Source organism: Callithrix jacchus, chromosome 16 (genome assembly GCF_049354715.1).
Source record: "Callithrix jacchus isolate 240 chromosome 16, calJac240_pri, whole genome shotgun sequence".
NCBI lineage: Eukaryota > Metazoa > Chordata > Mammalia > Primates > Cebidae > Callithrix > Callithrix jacchus.
In genome coordinates, this window is record NC_133517.1 from 73574363 (window position 1) to 73590010 (window position 15648).

Here is a 15648-nt window from a genome sequence, read left to right on the forward strand (position 1 = left end):
AGCAAACTAACACAGGAACAGAAAATAAAAAAACACCACACATTCTCACTCTTAAGTGGGAGTTGAACAATGAGAACACATGGACACAGGAAGGGGAACATCATATACCAGGGCCTGTCCAAGTGGAGGGAGACCATTAGGACAAATAACTAATGCATCTGGGCCCTTAAAACCTAGATGACAAGTTGATAGGTGCAGCAAACTGCCATGACACATGAATACCTATGTAACAAACCACATATTCTGCACATGAATCCCAGAACTTAAATTTTAAAAAAAGGAAAAGCTAAACCTATTTATTAATGTAACAGAGAGCCCAGACATACAAAAATGTCCATTTTTTTTAAACAGCTTTAAGTATAATTTACATACAATAAAATTCACTTCAGTGTACTATGCAATGACTGTTTGTAAATTTAGAATCGTACAACCATCACCACCATCCAGCTGCAGAACATTTCCTTCACTCCAAAAAAGATGCTTTATATGCCATTTGCAGTTAGTCCTCATTTCCACACCTAGACAACCACTAATCTACTGTTTCTATAGATATGCCAGGTCATCTTTGACAAAGATGTAAAGGCAATTCAAAAAAACAGGATAGTCTTTTCAAGAAATGGTGCTCTATCAACTGGATATCCCTATGAAAAATAAGTTTTCACATATACCTCACACCATATAAAACGATTAGTTCAAAATGTAAAACTTAAAGACCTAAATGTAAAACATAAAAGCTGGAAAGAAAGAAAGAAAAGGGGAAAGGAGGTGAGGGGAGGGGGCGAGGCTGTATAACCTTGGGTTTGGTGAATGATTTTTAGGTTAAGAGCATCAAAACACAACCCAGGCTGGAAGCGCTGGTTCACGCCTGTAATCCCAGCACTTTTGGAGGCCAAGCCAGGCAGATCACTTAAGCTCAGGAGTTTGAGACCAGCCTGGGCAACATTGTGAAATCCTGTCTCTACTAAAAATACAAAAAAAAATTAGCCAGGCATAGCAGCATGCACCTGTGGTCCCAGGTACTTGAAAGGCTGAAGTGGGAGGATCACTTGAGCCTGGGAGGTGGAGGTTTCAATGAGCTGAGATCATGCCACTGCACTGCAGCCTGGGTGATAGAGTGAGTCTCTGTTAAAAATCAACAACAACAACAACAACAAAAATCCATTTAGTAAAAAGAAAGAAGAAATTGGGCCAGGAGCAGTGGCTCATCTCAGACCTGTAATCTCAGAACTTTCGGAGGCTGAGGAGGGCAGATCACTTGAGGCCAGGAACTCAAGACCAGCCTGGACAACATGGTGAAACCCCATCTATATTAAAAATACAAAAATTAGCTAGGCATGGTGGTGCACGGCTGTAGTCATCCCACCTACTATGGAGGCTGAGGCATGAGAACTGCTTGAACCCAGGAAGCAGGGGTTGCAGTGAGCCGAGATCGCACCATGGCACTCCAGCCTGAGCAACAGTGAGAGACGCTGTCTCAAACAAAAAAAAAAAGAAAGAAAAGAAAAACTGGACTCTACCAAAATTAAGAATATTTGTTCTTAAAACACTATTAAAAGAATAAAAAGCCTGACTGGCAGAAAATATTTGCAAAACATGTATTTAATAAATAACCTGTATTCAGAATATATACTAAATTCTTACATGTCAACTACAACACAACCAACCTAATTTCTGAGATACAAGCAAATAATATGAATACACAATTCACCAAAGAAGATATATGGATGGCAAATAAGATGCTCAACATCATTTTCCACTATGAAAATGAACATTTCAACTACAAAATGAGACACCACTGCAACAGAAAACTCTCATTCATTGCTAGTGGGAATGCAAAATGACAGTCACTTTGAAAGACAGCTTGGCAGTTTCTCATGAAGTTAAATACACATTTACTAAGTGACTAAACAATCCCACTCCTACGTATTTACCAAGCAAAGCAAATTATATTAAAACCAGTAATGAATGTTGAAGGGCATTTTGCTATATCCATACAATAGAGTACTCAGCAAGAAAAAGGAAAAGTTATTGATTCACATAACATTGATGAATTTAAAATACATTTTACTAGGAAAGACAGGCCAGCCCAAAGGCTACAAATGGAATACTTCACCATTTATGTGACATCCTGGAAAAATAAAAATTATAGAAATGGAAAACAGGTAAGTGGTTCCAGGATTGGGGTGGAGGATCAGTGGTTGAATACAAAGAGGAAATTTTAGGATGATAAAATTGTTCTGTATCATACTGGGGTGGTAAACACATTTGTCAAAGCCCACACAGAGTGAATTTTACTGTACGAGTAAATAAAATCAACTAGAATGTCAGTAATTTATGAACCCAGGAAGTGGAGGTTGTCAGGGATTTATGACATCCTAGTGGATTTCAAGTAAGCAAGGAGATAAGGCTAGAATGAATCTTTGGGTGCTGGGTTACAGTATTGGAAGCGTGTAACACTGTTTAATCAAAACAATGCACATCAGGTCCTCAAATAACATCATTTCCTTCAATGTTGTTTCATCATAATGTTGATTTTTGTTATATGTCATTTCACTTGAAGTCACAAATGGCAAGAACATATTGGTAGTGTTCAGAATTTATTGTATTGTCAATATAATCTCATATTTAATATACATACAGATAGATCTAAAAATGGATTGTAACTATATACTGGCTAGTATATATACTTATATTCCCTAGTTCAGCTGAGAAGACCCAGAAGCAGTGACACTCCAATAGCCACAAGCACACCCAACAACCAGATCTTGGTTTCTAAATACCATTGTCCAATAAAAGGAACCAAGGCTCCTTAGAGAAATGACTGACTCTAAAGCCGGGATCAGACAATACTTGTAGTGCCACAAAGTAAGAATATGGTCTTTTAAAAAAGATCAGGACATATCAAAAGGATTTAGAAGCCAACCCCGAAGAGCTCCCGATGGTCAAAGCTGAAATAATGTGCACAACAAAAAAAATAACAAGATTGGATTTTAAGCCAAAAGACAAAATAGCCACAAGCCCATATAAATAAATGATCAAATAAATAAATGAGAAATTTTTAAGAAGAGCTCTAAATAATATGTATAGATACTCCCTCCTTCACAAAAAAAAGAGGTACATTTCTCTCCCAAGTATGGGCTTGACTTAGTGACTCCTTGACAAAAGAAAAACATCGAGTATAAAAAGGGGGGGAAATAGTATCTTACAGTGGAAAAACCTAGAAAACATCATCTTACCCAATAAAGGAACATCACCAATGATACATACTGATATCATGTACCCTATGATATGCTGTACTGGTGGGAAGGTCACATCACCTTTGTAGTACCCTTTCTGATAAAACACAACCTCAATCTAATCATGAGGAAACATCAGACAAACCTACATTGAAGGAATTCTTACAAAATAACTGACTGGTACTCTTTTAGTGTCAAGGTTTCAAAAGACCGAAAAACTGTTACATACTGGAAGAGACTAATGAGGCACTGATTAGTAAATACATGCAATATGGTATCCTGGACTGGATCTTGACAACAAAAAGACACTGGTCGGAAAACTGGTAAAAGCCAAATAAAGTATGCAGTTTAGAAAACAGTATGGTACCAATGTTAATTGCTGAGGTTTGACCCTGCCATAGTTTACAGAAGGTGTCAAGATTAGGGGAAGCTCAGTGAAGGGTACAGAGAACATCTGACCACCTTTGCCACTTTGTGTAAATCTGAAATTACTATAAAATAATCAAGGTTTTTTTTGTTTTTTTGTTTTTAAGTACAGGAAAGCCACAGCACCAAAATCATGATTGTTTTTAAAATTAAGAAAGGAATTTCCAGAAGATTAAACACATTTTCATCGTAACTCGATCAACACCACAGTTTATTTGTAAACATGTTATATGTGTCAATAATCAAATTGACAACTCTTTATACATTTCATTGTATAATATTAACATCCTAACAGAAAACGATCCACTGTACTCAGTTACAGTTTGGTATTTTAAAATCCTTAAATACAAATTGTATTTGAAACACTGAATACAAATAAGAAACATGAACGGCAGAGAGAATTGAAAACATCAAGTAAAAGAAACCAATATTCCACCACCCCAAAAAATATATAAAATCATCTGATTACAGAATTTAAAGAAGAAATAAAGAAAATCAGATGATCATATTTTTTGATGATATAAAGCTGCGTGTCTTCCAACCTATTTTAGAGGTGAAATTTTACCACACTGAATTCTATATCTTTTTTGATATTTGTTCTTTTTTTCCTCTTGGTTTCTAAAGAATGTTTGCCAGGGTTCAAATTACATTAAGGAAGTGGGGAAAGAAAGGAAGGAATGTGGCAAAAAGCCAATGAAATTAACTATTTGCAAAATAACTGGATATAAATTTTTCATGAATCTTCTTTGGCAAATAAAGTCTGCATTTTAAATTTACCTTTTTGTTGAAATCGATCAATAATTGTAAGATTTAAGAGATTATATGAGTTAATGTATAAATAAAACAAAGCCAAATTTACAAAGCAAAGCAGAAACATCAGCTTTTCACATTTTTCTAAAAGCTCTAGAAATACAGACTCTCCCTCCTTAAGAGTACGAGAGGTCTTCACTCAGAATCAGATGATTACTCTTGCCTCACTCAACACAAGAAACCAGAAATGACCCCATGGTTCTTCAATACTTTCCCCAAAACTCATGATCACTATGAGGCTGTTTCTTCCTCCCTTATCTCCCAAAGGAAAGATAGCAGCAAGTCACTCCCATATTTTAAGCTTTAAATTCGCCAACAACTGGGTTCACTGCCAACAACTACAAACAGTCAACTCTTTATTAGTGTACACGTCATTACAGTTGGTTTAGATGGCTAATACAGGAATAAATAAAATAACTACAGTTCATTCAAACAAAGCAAATTAAAATGACTAAAGAGCCCTGATCAAAAAAAAAAAAAACTTACAACTTTCAGCTGAAAAACTGTAAAAGTTACATACATACATACCTAATAGCACTAGGAATGTACAGTATCAATTATTGGAAAAATAAGTGATTCACAGTCATAAGAAATTATTTAATATTAGTATGTACTTTTTTCTTTTATAGACAAACATAACATACACATGGTTTCTACCTTCTATAAGACAAAGTAGAAAACTAACCATTACTGCATTTACCCCAAACACAGCACTGACTGTGCCACAGATAACATGGTCCAAAATATTTAGGCCAAGGTATTGAACGCAAGGTTAAGTTTTAGGAAAGGCATATATTTCCAGAAGTATGTTAAATACACAAATATCTATAAATAACAAAAAGTTATCAGCAAAAAGGTTTAGGTTATAACATTCCCGAACTTTCTAACGTAAGTGTTTTAGATATATGCTGTCTGACCAGTTAGTTTGGCTACCGTTTTAAACTAGCAAATCATTACCCTGTAAGAGGAGCTAAACTATAACACTGCACAAACTTCCCAAGGAAGGTAACTTGAAAAGTCTAAAAAGTGATTTCAATTTTTCTAATTAACATTTGCGATACTAAAAGAATCAATGACTCAGGGAACACTTTGAAATAATTCAATTCTTCTTCAACATTTTCTAAAAAAGTATTCACATAAATTTAAGATCCAGATTACTTAAGAGTATGTCTTCAAAGTAGGTTTATCACTACAGGATTTTGATCCAAAGACATAGCCTTAATGCTTCTAAAATGTAATTCTAACCTAAAATCACAATCCTTGGTTTGAAAACATCAAAGCTAAGAAACAACAAAAAAATAATCATGGTGAAAATGTGCAGCAGCTATAGCTACAAGAGTGGAAAATAAATTCTATTTTTTCCATAAAGACTCTATGAAAATATAAAGCCCAAAGTCAGTGACAACAGAAGTCCACATATAAATGGTGTTTAAAAATAGAAAGTTTTCTAAAGCTTTTCATGAGACGTTAATGAATAGTCATAATCTGAGTTAAGACCTTATAAATCAAGGTTAAGTTATACATAACTATGCTGATTTACATACCTTCTACAATGTCCAACTGATATACATAATTTACAGACACCCATAGGAATTCATAATGCCCTATCATATCACCTCTCAATACTGGATGTTTATTGTTTTGTAGTTTTACTACTCTAAGTACCAAGAAGCCTTTTCAGAGGAAGAGTTCCATCTCTTCCCTTGATCCCCCAAAGTATAGGTAACAAAATATAAAATTAAACAAGATTTATGTTTGATAAACTAACATATAAAATTACCATTGCAATTTTCATAGTGACTGTTTATAAATATAACAGTCATCATAAAGCCTATGAAGTATATACTTAGTTTTATAAAAGAAATGCAGATTGTCTCAAGGTAAAAAATACAGTGCTGGCTGCTAAAAAGAACTTTGTTGCAATAAGATGTGCAATAATGAGCAAAACTTCAGAAAACATGAGTATGTTCCCCAAACTTTTAATATTAGTTAAGCAAGAATTGCACTGCAGCAGCAGGATGCTTTTTAGTGGCTGACACTATAAAGCTAAAGTTAAGAAAGAAAAAAGGCAGAACGTGTGAGCAACAAATGGTGTAACCAAATTATTGCAAATGGAGATTAGCAATAAGAAGTGAGGAAGGTGACCGTCCACTCCATTCTGATAAGACGCCATCTTTAAATATTAAGTTTTTTGCAGGAAGTGGGACACCCATGTCAGCATATGATGACTGTGAAAGCAAACTTGAAAAACTGGGCTCCGTGTGAATATCCAATGTTGAAGCACCTTCCTAAAAGATCAAGAAACAAGAAAAAAGATATTTGATACTTTACCAAAACCACTTAATATAACTAATGAGAAACAGAGACCTTGATCACCTGAGAAGTGTTTATGGACTGCAAGGCCCTACAGGAGATGCAAAGATCTACACTGTGAGCGCCAAACAATCATGACAGGTATTAATATATTTAAAAATAACTAATAAAATCAAATGGTAACAAGTCCTTTTAAATAAATAGAAATAAGAGGCTATGAGACTGTGGGAAAAGCAAAAGTTCATTTTCAGAAGACCTGACCTACCTCAAAGTATTACCTAACAGGAGAAAAATATCCAAAAAAAAAAAAAAAATCCTTACAAAGGTCAGGTGCAGTGACTTAAGCCTGTTTAATCCAACCACTTTAGGAGGCTGAGGCAGGTGAATCACTTGAAGACAGGAGTGACTTCAATCACTTGAAGACCAGCCTGGCCAACATGGTGAAACCCCTTCCTACTAAAAATACAAAAAATTAGCTGGGCGTGATGGCACATGCCAGTGATATCAGTTACTCAGGAGGATGAGGCAGGGAATGGCTTGAACTCAGAAGGTAAAAGTTGCAGTGAGCCAAGATCGTGCCACTACACACTCCAGCCTGGGTGGCACAGCCAGACTCCATCTCAGAAAAAAAGAAAAATCCTTATAAAACACTGAGCACCAGAAAGTACCAGAATAACCCATCTACTCCAGGCTTCTCAGATGCATATATTCTGCATAGACCTCTCCCCAGGACTCCAAGCTCAAACATCCACCTATCTGACACTTCGTTTCAGATGCTTCCCCATGCATCTATACTCAGCATGCCCATCATTGAACTCCCAAGTTTTCCCTCACGTCTTCCTCCCAGTCTTCTCTATTCCACACATCCAGCTAATCAAGAAATATAAAAATCATTCATGATCCCTCTCCTCCCAGCCCTAATCTTTTCCTCACTTTTAATTCATCATCAAGTTTTATCAACCTATCTCCAAAATATATCCCAAATTAGTTTATTAATGCACTATGGCCAAGACCTTCACTGCCACAACAGGACTGACAAAATTTTGAAATTTCTCCATTTATTGCATCCTTATAACATTTCCATTTTTGCCTATTTTTATAAAATAGTCCATCAGAAATAATATATCTCCCATCTAAAAGTCTTCTATCATTTCTCTTTGCACTGAGCACACAATACTAGTTCTTAACATACACCAGAAGGCCCTGTGCACTGTGCTCCTGCCCTCTTTAACCTCACCTCTTGCTTCTACCCCTTTCATCAGGTTTCTGTCATACTGGCCTTCATTTGTTCCTTCGTTCACTGGACATTTCCCAGACACAGGACGTACAGACCTAAGTTTTGCCGAAATATTCTTTTCCAACTTTTTGGCTTCAGCTTATATATTATCTTGGACCTATTGAAATTAGGTCTACCTGCGGGTTTCATCATAATTTGGCTCCTTCAAAGTACTTATTAAAATCAGTTAGAACTTATGTATCTTAATATTTATTTGATTACTGTCTCCCACCACACTGTAAGTTCCATTAGTGTCTTAAGCAGCACTGTTTCCACAGCACTCAGCAAAGATTCTGGCATAGGTCAGGGTCAAGTATTACCAATTGAATGAATGAAGTAAAACTCCAAAATATTGATTTCATAATGTTGGATTAGATTTTCTGAGCAGAAATATTCCATTCTAAAAGTTTATCTATAAATCAAGTCTAGAATATTCTTTCTTTCCTTGGGGATGGGGGACAGTTGGGGACAAAAAGTCCAGAGTACTGGCCTTCACTGCCATAACAGACAGCCCATCCTGGCAGCGGAGAATCGCTTTAGTTATTGGGAAGTGCACTATAACCAAAAACTGGCACCTGGCATGGGACATGGCCCATAACAGACACTGAACTCGTTTCTGTTGAATAAAGCGCTGGCACAGAGCAGAAATCAAGCTTTGGTCTCCAAAGACCTGGCCAGTGAAATGTGCAAATCAATTAACTTCTTGAATCTCAATGTCTTCATTTATAAATGAACATATACAATGAAATTAATGCTTATTTCATATCTTGCTACTGTGATGACTCAAAAACAAACACAGAAGTGTTGTGCATACTTAAAGCTCTGTACAAGTACCATTTGGACTTTTTGGTTTTTGTTACCTGGAATGAGTGAACAAAGTTAAGGACTTGCAGAGACAGTTTTCTACTGGAATGTAAGAGGTTTTGAAGGCTGGAAGAAAAGGGGAAGAAAAGGGCAAGAAAAAGTTTAAAACAAACATAATGGCAAGAATGAGTTACTCATAAGAGTTTAATCTTAGCAATTTAAGTGCATCTATACATCCTGGTCAATCACAAAACATTTTAAAAACAATTTCAATGTTTTTCACTAATGAAATTTTTGCTTGTTTTAGTAACAGGGAGTAGTCATGCATTAAAAGTCCATTTTGAAATAAATATATCGCATAACTAAAATCAAAGTTATTGTTTTAAAAAGATTCAACTATTAGCAAACATAAATGTTAAATGAAAGAAAACTTTTCAAAGAAGATTTAGGCACTATGAGGAATGACAACTATGACACCACCTTCAAATAGCCAACGTAATTGCAAAAGACAACCTGATGACAGATTTAACACACACCAACCCACCTAAGTATTTTTCAAATATGTAAATCAGTAGAAATTACAGTGGCAATCTTTAAAGCTCTACTATAGTATTTCCATTTTTTATTCATGCATATTATTTTGTTTTCAGAAATTGTCAACTAAGTAATCTTTGTTTCTTGATAAAAGCTATACTAAGCCATTTAAATGAATTATTGTCCAACTTAATTTTCTGAAATAAGGAAGTCAAGAAGATCTTGACTTGTGGATTTCACCTCCTTCAAGCCACCTATTGTGACAATTAGATTCAATTATGTTCTTTCCTGATAACCCAGTTTGTTTCAGGACCTTTACAACCATTGCCTCTTAGCAGCTACTCCCAATGGATCAGAGCTGGCATATAAGACAAAACCAACATGTCATCTCTAAGGAGAAATATACATTCATTTTAGAAAATGTAGACAGTGAAGAATATTTTGGAAAGCAACCATAGTTGCACCACAAAAAACAATCACCATTAACAGAATGTAACATGAGTGTGTGTATGTATGTTAGGAGTGAGATAGATGCAGAGAAATTTTCTGTAGACATACATTTTTTAAAAACTGGTTCATATTCCATATTAGCATGCCCATTTACCACACCGTCACCTCATCTAGATTACTAAATAAATATAATGAAAACATGTGCCCAAAATGTCTGCCTATGACTAATATCTGATCTAATGAAACTTAATTTTGAAAAATACAGCAAAACCCTTAAACTAGCAATCTCTATTCAATCAAAAAACATATACAGAGCAATTACTGTGTTCATGTGTGGAATAAAAGAAAGATATAGTAACTATTCACTGGCAGCTTAAAAATCGAGTAGATGAAAATACGACAATGAATATAAACCCTCACCTCTCTTTTCTGCAAAGGCCATGTGTAGCAATTTTCTTGCAAACTTTCTGGTTTAATTCAGAACTGAACAGTGGAATTCCAAAGCACAGCTCAAGAGGAACCCAATCTGCTTCTGTTGTGGCACCTAAGAAAGAATATATAAACTTATTTTTTTATCATATATAGCTACTTATTTATATTATATAACTGACAAGGGCTTCTTAACCTGAGGTTCATAAATTCTTCCTGCCCCAGTGATATCCACCAATAGGCTTGGCAGAGGAGGAAGAAATTGAAGGGGCCAGTTAAGCTCTAAACAAGACAGACATTTTTGGGGTATAAACATGTATCTGAGAAGGTACACAGCTTTTATCCAACGTTCAAAGTAGTCATCTGCCCAAAAAAACAGTAATGCAAGACATCTGTAAGATGAGAGAATGAATCAAAACATTTACTACAGGAAGAAGGTTATTAATAAGTTGTTATTTGCAGTTATATTTTGGTAATATTTGAATTATTATTCTAAGTATGTAAAAATGCTTCCTAGAAAAGTCTTATTTAAAAGTCTATTATAAATAATAAGAACAGACAAATGGCATGCAAATGACTTAACATAAAACTTAAACCTCAAAAATTAGTCTAATAAAATTGCAAAAAGTTTTAACACCATACCAGAGGTTTGCTTTGTTGCTGAATCTATAGTTGCTTCCTCAATGACCATTTCAAATGACTCTGTACTCCCATTTACATCTGAGCCAGAAGCCAAATCAGGTTCTCCTTATAATTAGAGGGCATACACAATATTAGGATTCTAGCAGTTAGCAGAAGCTGCCAATAAATCAGTCCTAACATGGAAAGGACTTCAGACGATAGGAATGACGATGGAAAGAAAATGCGTAATACTTGGCTTAAGAAGTGGTTCTAAACAGAGGAGCAATTTTGATCCCCAACAGACATGAATGAAGACAGAGATGCTATTCATATCTATGAACGGTAAACGACCAACCATGCACAGGGAAATCCTCCACACACAAAAAATTATCCAACTAAACTGCGCACAGTGCTGAGGTTGAGGAACCTTAGCTTAAAGAAACCAAAATTCAAAAAGGAGGACACAAGTTTAGACTTTCACGCAGGTCATTACCGAAGCCATTTGCACCCCTGTGGAAGTATACAGTTTGTTATATTATTACTCTTGAAAGTTCTTTTCTGATTCATTATCTTTCAGCACAGAAGATCTTCCAAGTTCCCTCAGATCTTATCTACTTCTCTACTCTCATCTTCTACTACTGTCCAACAAATCCTTTCTTTTGGCCATAATGAGCTACTGTTTCCTAATTCCCTCTGCCTGAAAGGCTGCCACCCTCCAAAAACACATTATCTTTTGTCTACCTAATTCTTCAATTTTCAAAATTCAAACTTCATCTTCTCTAAGAGGCCTTCTCTGTGCTATGTTATCACTTTATGCAGACCCCATCATACGCAATAACACCACACTTTATACTGATTCACTTGTATCCTCTCTAGGGCTTTAATCCTTGGAACATCATTGTCTTTCTTATTTCTTTTTTTTTTTTTTTTTTTTGTAGAGACAGGTTCTTGCTATGTTGTCTCCTAGCCTCAAGCAATCCTCCTGCCTTGGCCTCCCAGAGGACTGGGATTACAAGCATGAGCCACCATGCTTGGCCTGGTCTTATTAATTTAAATAGCTCCAGCACTTAAGTAGGTATTCCATAAATGTCTGTGGAATGAATGACATAAAAAAGAACAGCTATAGTAGACATGCTTTGAAATGACTGCCTAAGTCACAGCCCGCTTCTCCAGAAAATGTCTCTGCAATATTTGGCCGTCAACTATTTGGCCAAAGACACATGAGATAGGACTAAGTACCTATCTCAACGGGAGCCGATCAGATGCAATTAATCACATTTTCTCAGAATTTCAAACTAAGAGGCTAATGGAATACTGTCACTCAATGGCAGACAATGAAAGGTCTCCCGAATCAATGGACAAGAACTGCACCATGGTAACCCAAACCACATATATGCCAATATTATGCCAGAGCAGAAATAATAAATAAGCATGAGAAGGTGATTTGAAAATGAATTTTCAAATTTTAAAAAAAGGTGGTATCTAAAGAAAATTAGCTGTTGCCAATATGTAAGACAGATTGGAGAAAGAAAGAAGAGACCAGAAAGGCATCAGGGAATGGTTGCAACAGCACATATTTAAGGTTTAAAGATCAAGACCTAGACCAGAAGAGCAGTCACAGAATTTAAAATGAAGAGAAAGTGAAAGAAATGGATATGAGAGACATATCTAAAGTCTAATTCACAGAACTTGGAAACTAACTGAACATAGTGGAAAAGAGAAAGAATGAGACAAAGATAAGATTTTAGACATAGATAATTAAGATGGTGCCTTTTGACAGAAGAAGTTAAAAGGGAAAAACTATTAAGTCAATTTTGGTACCATTTGTACAGAGACTTGAGTTTTGAAACTATTAACCTATAAAGCTAACTAAATAAAAAAAGCCTTATAAACTCAGATATGATAGTAAAGCACCAAAAGCATTCTGTACCCCAATCCTATTTTCTTCATTTGAACAACTGATATTTGTCTAAATGATGTTCCAAAATATTTCCTCATGCTTCAGTGAAAGAATATTGAGAATTCAACAATTCAGCATCCCCACAAAGGTCTACTGCTTTTCATGTATTAACACTGTGTTAAACTCAAAACCAATTATCCTAATTCAAAGAATCCAACTATTGGCTAACCTCTCTCATCAGAGGCATCACTGAGTTTTCTATTCGCAAGCTGGCTGGAAGCATTCAACACAGTGACATATCCACAGAAATGCTGTAAGTCCACTTTGTTCCTTAAAATCTGCAATGCTTTATGAACACCCATATTGACACGAGTGAACTCTAAGAACAGAATTGACATCACATTAGTGAACAATTTCAAAACAACACAACACCAACAACTTAAACATACTTTAACAACTTTTATACTTTAGAACTACTTTTATACTTTAATAAATCATGATTGATTCCAATAAAGAAATATGTAAAGTTGCTATTCATGTTGAAACTAAAGCTAACAATGCAGTTGAAATCACGCCTAATTTATTTATTTCTTAACTCAAGTTCTCATAAATATGTGAACTCATAAAAGAGAAAAATGCTCTATATTTAAATATAAAGATATCTACTTTTATAATTTACACAATAATCCCCCAAGGCAAAGAATCTACTAAGCAGTTCTTGAGATATTATAAATTTTAAGATCCTGTTGTCACTACCTGCATCTCCAGATAAACAGTTATTTTCCTTAGACTTCATAACGTATTAGACAGTTGTGTGAATCATAAAAAAGGAGAAGTAGAGAAAAGTCTTCCACCTAGGCAGATATCTACTTACTCTCTTCATTCCCAAGACAGACTAGTAGTCTTTCAAAAATCCTAAATGGGTCTCATTCTATCAGATCTTTGTAGATGGCAAAGCACATGACAAAAAACTACCTTTTGCCAATACTCTTTAATAGCATAATATGAACCTAGAACTTAAAAATTTTAAGAATTCATTTCCTGCCATGTTTTCCACCAAACTGTTGACATGAGTAATAATTAAAAAAAAAAAAGTCAATAGGAACAATTCAAAAAGTACCTCCTTGTAGTTCTGTTTCATCAAATGGAAATGGTACATGGACAGTTTCTCCTACACCATGAAGACCATGCCCCTAAAAATAAACAAACAAAAGTGAAAAGGTATACAAGAAACCTTATTCCCAATCACTGATATTGTCACATAATGGTATATTCCATATTAATAACTCATCAAAGTGCTTTCAACAATTTTCTATTTTTCTACAGCAAGCAGTGACAATCTTATGTGCATAATAACCTATAAGGCAATGTTTCTCAAATTGAATGTATAGGCCAATGCAAAAAAAAAGAGGCTAATTTAATTTAGCAGGTGTTAGCCCAGTGAAGAATGAGGCCAAGTTTATTCGCACAAAGGTTAACTACAATTCTGAGCGGAAACCGTGGAGGAAGAATCCCCATATTCACATAGCACACCATGGACTAAGAATGCAAAACTCAAAATCCTGCCCTGAAATGAAATATATTCAAGATTACTTGCTACAATATTATAATTATATATAATTGGAAACAACCAAAATGTCCACCAATAGGTGACTGGTTAAGTAAATTAGGAGACATATCTTCAATGGAGGGGCATAAATGAAAGAAAACTATGACCTGCAATAGAAAGATCTCCAATTGCTAAATGGAAAAGGTAGGAGGCACATCTGTGTGCAAGTACTTGCATATGCATGAAGACACTCTGGAAGGGTACAGCAGAAACGAACAGATGAAATCTGATTTAGAAGAAAGATGGGGAGTGGAAACATGATAGACAGGGTTAGCAAGGGACTGATACTTTTCTCCATATACTTTTTTTTAGGCAGAGTCTCACTCAGGCTGGAGTACAATGGTGTGATCTTGGCTCACTGCAACCTCCACCTCCTGGGTTCAAGCAATTCTCCTGACTCAGCCTCCCAAGTAGCTGAGATTACAGGCACCCGCCACCACACCTGGCTAATTTTTTTTTTTGTATTTTTTAGAAGAGACAGGGTTTCACCATGTTGGCCAGGCTGGTCTCAAACTCCTGACCTCAGGTGATCCACCTGCCTCAGCCTCCCAGAGTGCTGAGACTACAGGCATGAGCCACCGTGCCCACCTTTTAATAACATTTCATTTTTGAATCATGTGAATGTACTATTAATTCAAAGATTAAATTTAAAAAATCTGAGTCTACCCACCTCACTCTCATGTTATAAAAGATAATTCAGTTTCATCTATCACATTCAATTAATATTGTTTATTTGAGTTTTGTTTTAAAGTTTTGCTCATACTTAATTGCAAAATTTGATTTGAATTTGTAGTTGTGTAATAACAAGCATGAAGAATTTAACTTTGTCTACATGCATTTAGAACCGTTATAATAGAAATTTAATACTGAGGATCTGTTTTTCCCTTTAAGAGAGACCTGTACATTATTCAAATTCAAGAAACCCTGATATATCCATGAGAAAGCATACTCTTTTCATTGCTTCATGTAACAATTTACATATATTTCTGAGAGTTCTCTTTTTTTCCCCCCTAAACCAGATGGCTACAATAAATTACGGTTTTAACCAAAATCTTCATTTGTAACATGTTTAAAATTCTACTAAGGTAAATTTTTTCCCATCAAATTTAATTAAAAAGGCATTCTTCTTTTGCAAAAGCAAAACTCTTTAATAACACTTTAAAAACAGTAATGTTAGCCTGGTGTGGTGGCTCACACCTGTCATCCCAGCACTTTTGGAGGCCAACGCAGGTGGATCACT

The 15648-nt window shown here is 35.3% G+C and overlaps 1 protein-coding gene across 2 annotated transcripts in view; it reads right to left on the reverse strand.

The window, feature by feature from the left end:
• Positions 1 to 3843: 3843 nt before the first annotated feature.
• The window catches only part of FAM91A1 (family with sequence similarity 91 member A1), a 48767-nt gene continuing 36962 nt past the window's right edge, over positions 3844 to 15648 (reverse strand). Inside the window, exons 19-24 of one of the 2 annotated variants that reach the window (XM_054246766.2) lie at positions 13920 to 13992; positions 13029 to 13178; positions 10921 to 11025; positions 10270 to 10393; positions 8922 to 8991; positions 3844 to 6760 (exon numbers count right to left, since the gene is read on the reverse strand). In XM_054246766.2, the coding sequence (XP_054102741.1) occupies positions 6575 to 6760; positions 8922 to 8991; positions 10270 to 10393; positions 10921 to 11025; positions 13029 to 13178; positions 13920 to 13992 (708 nt within the window). In that variant the 3' untranslated portion in view covers positions 3844 to 6574. The remainder of the gene's footprint in view (positions 6761 to 8921; positions 8992 to 10269; positions 10394 to 10920; positions 11026 to 13028; positions 13179 to 13919; positions 13993 to 15648) is intronic. The other variant, XM_078353230.1, reaches the window with a different exon arrangement.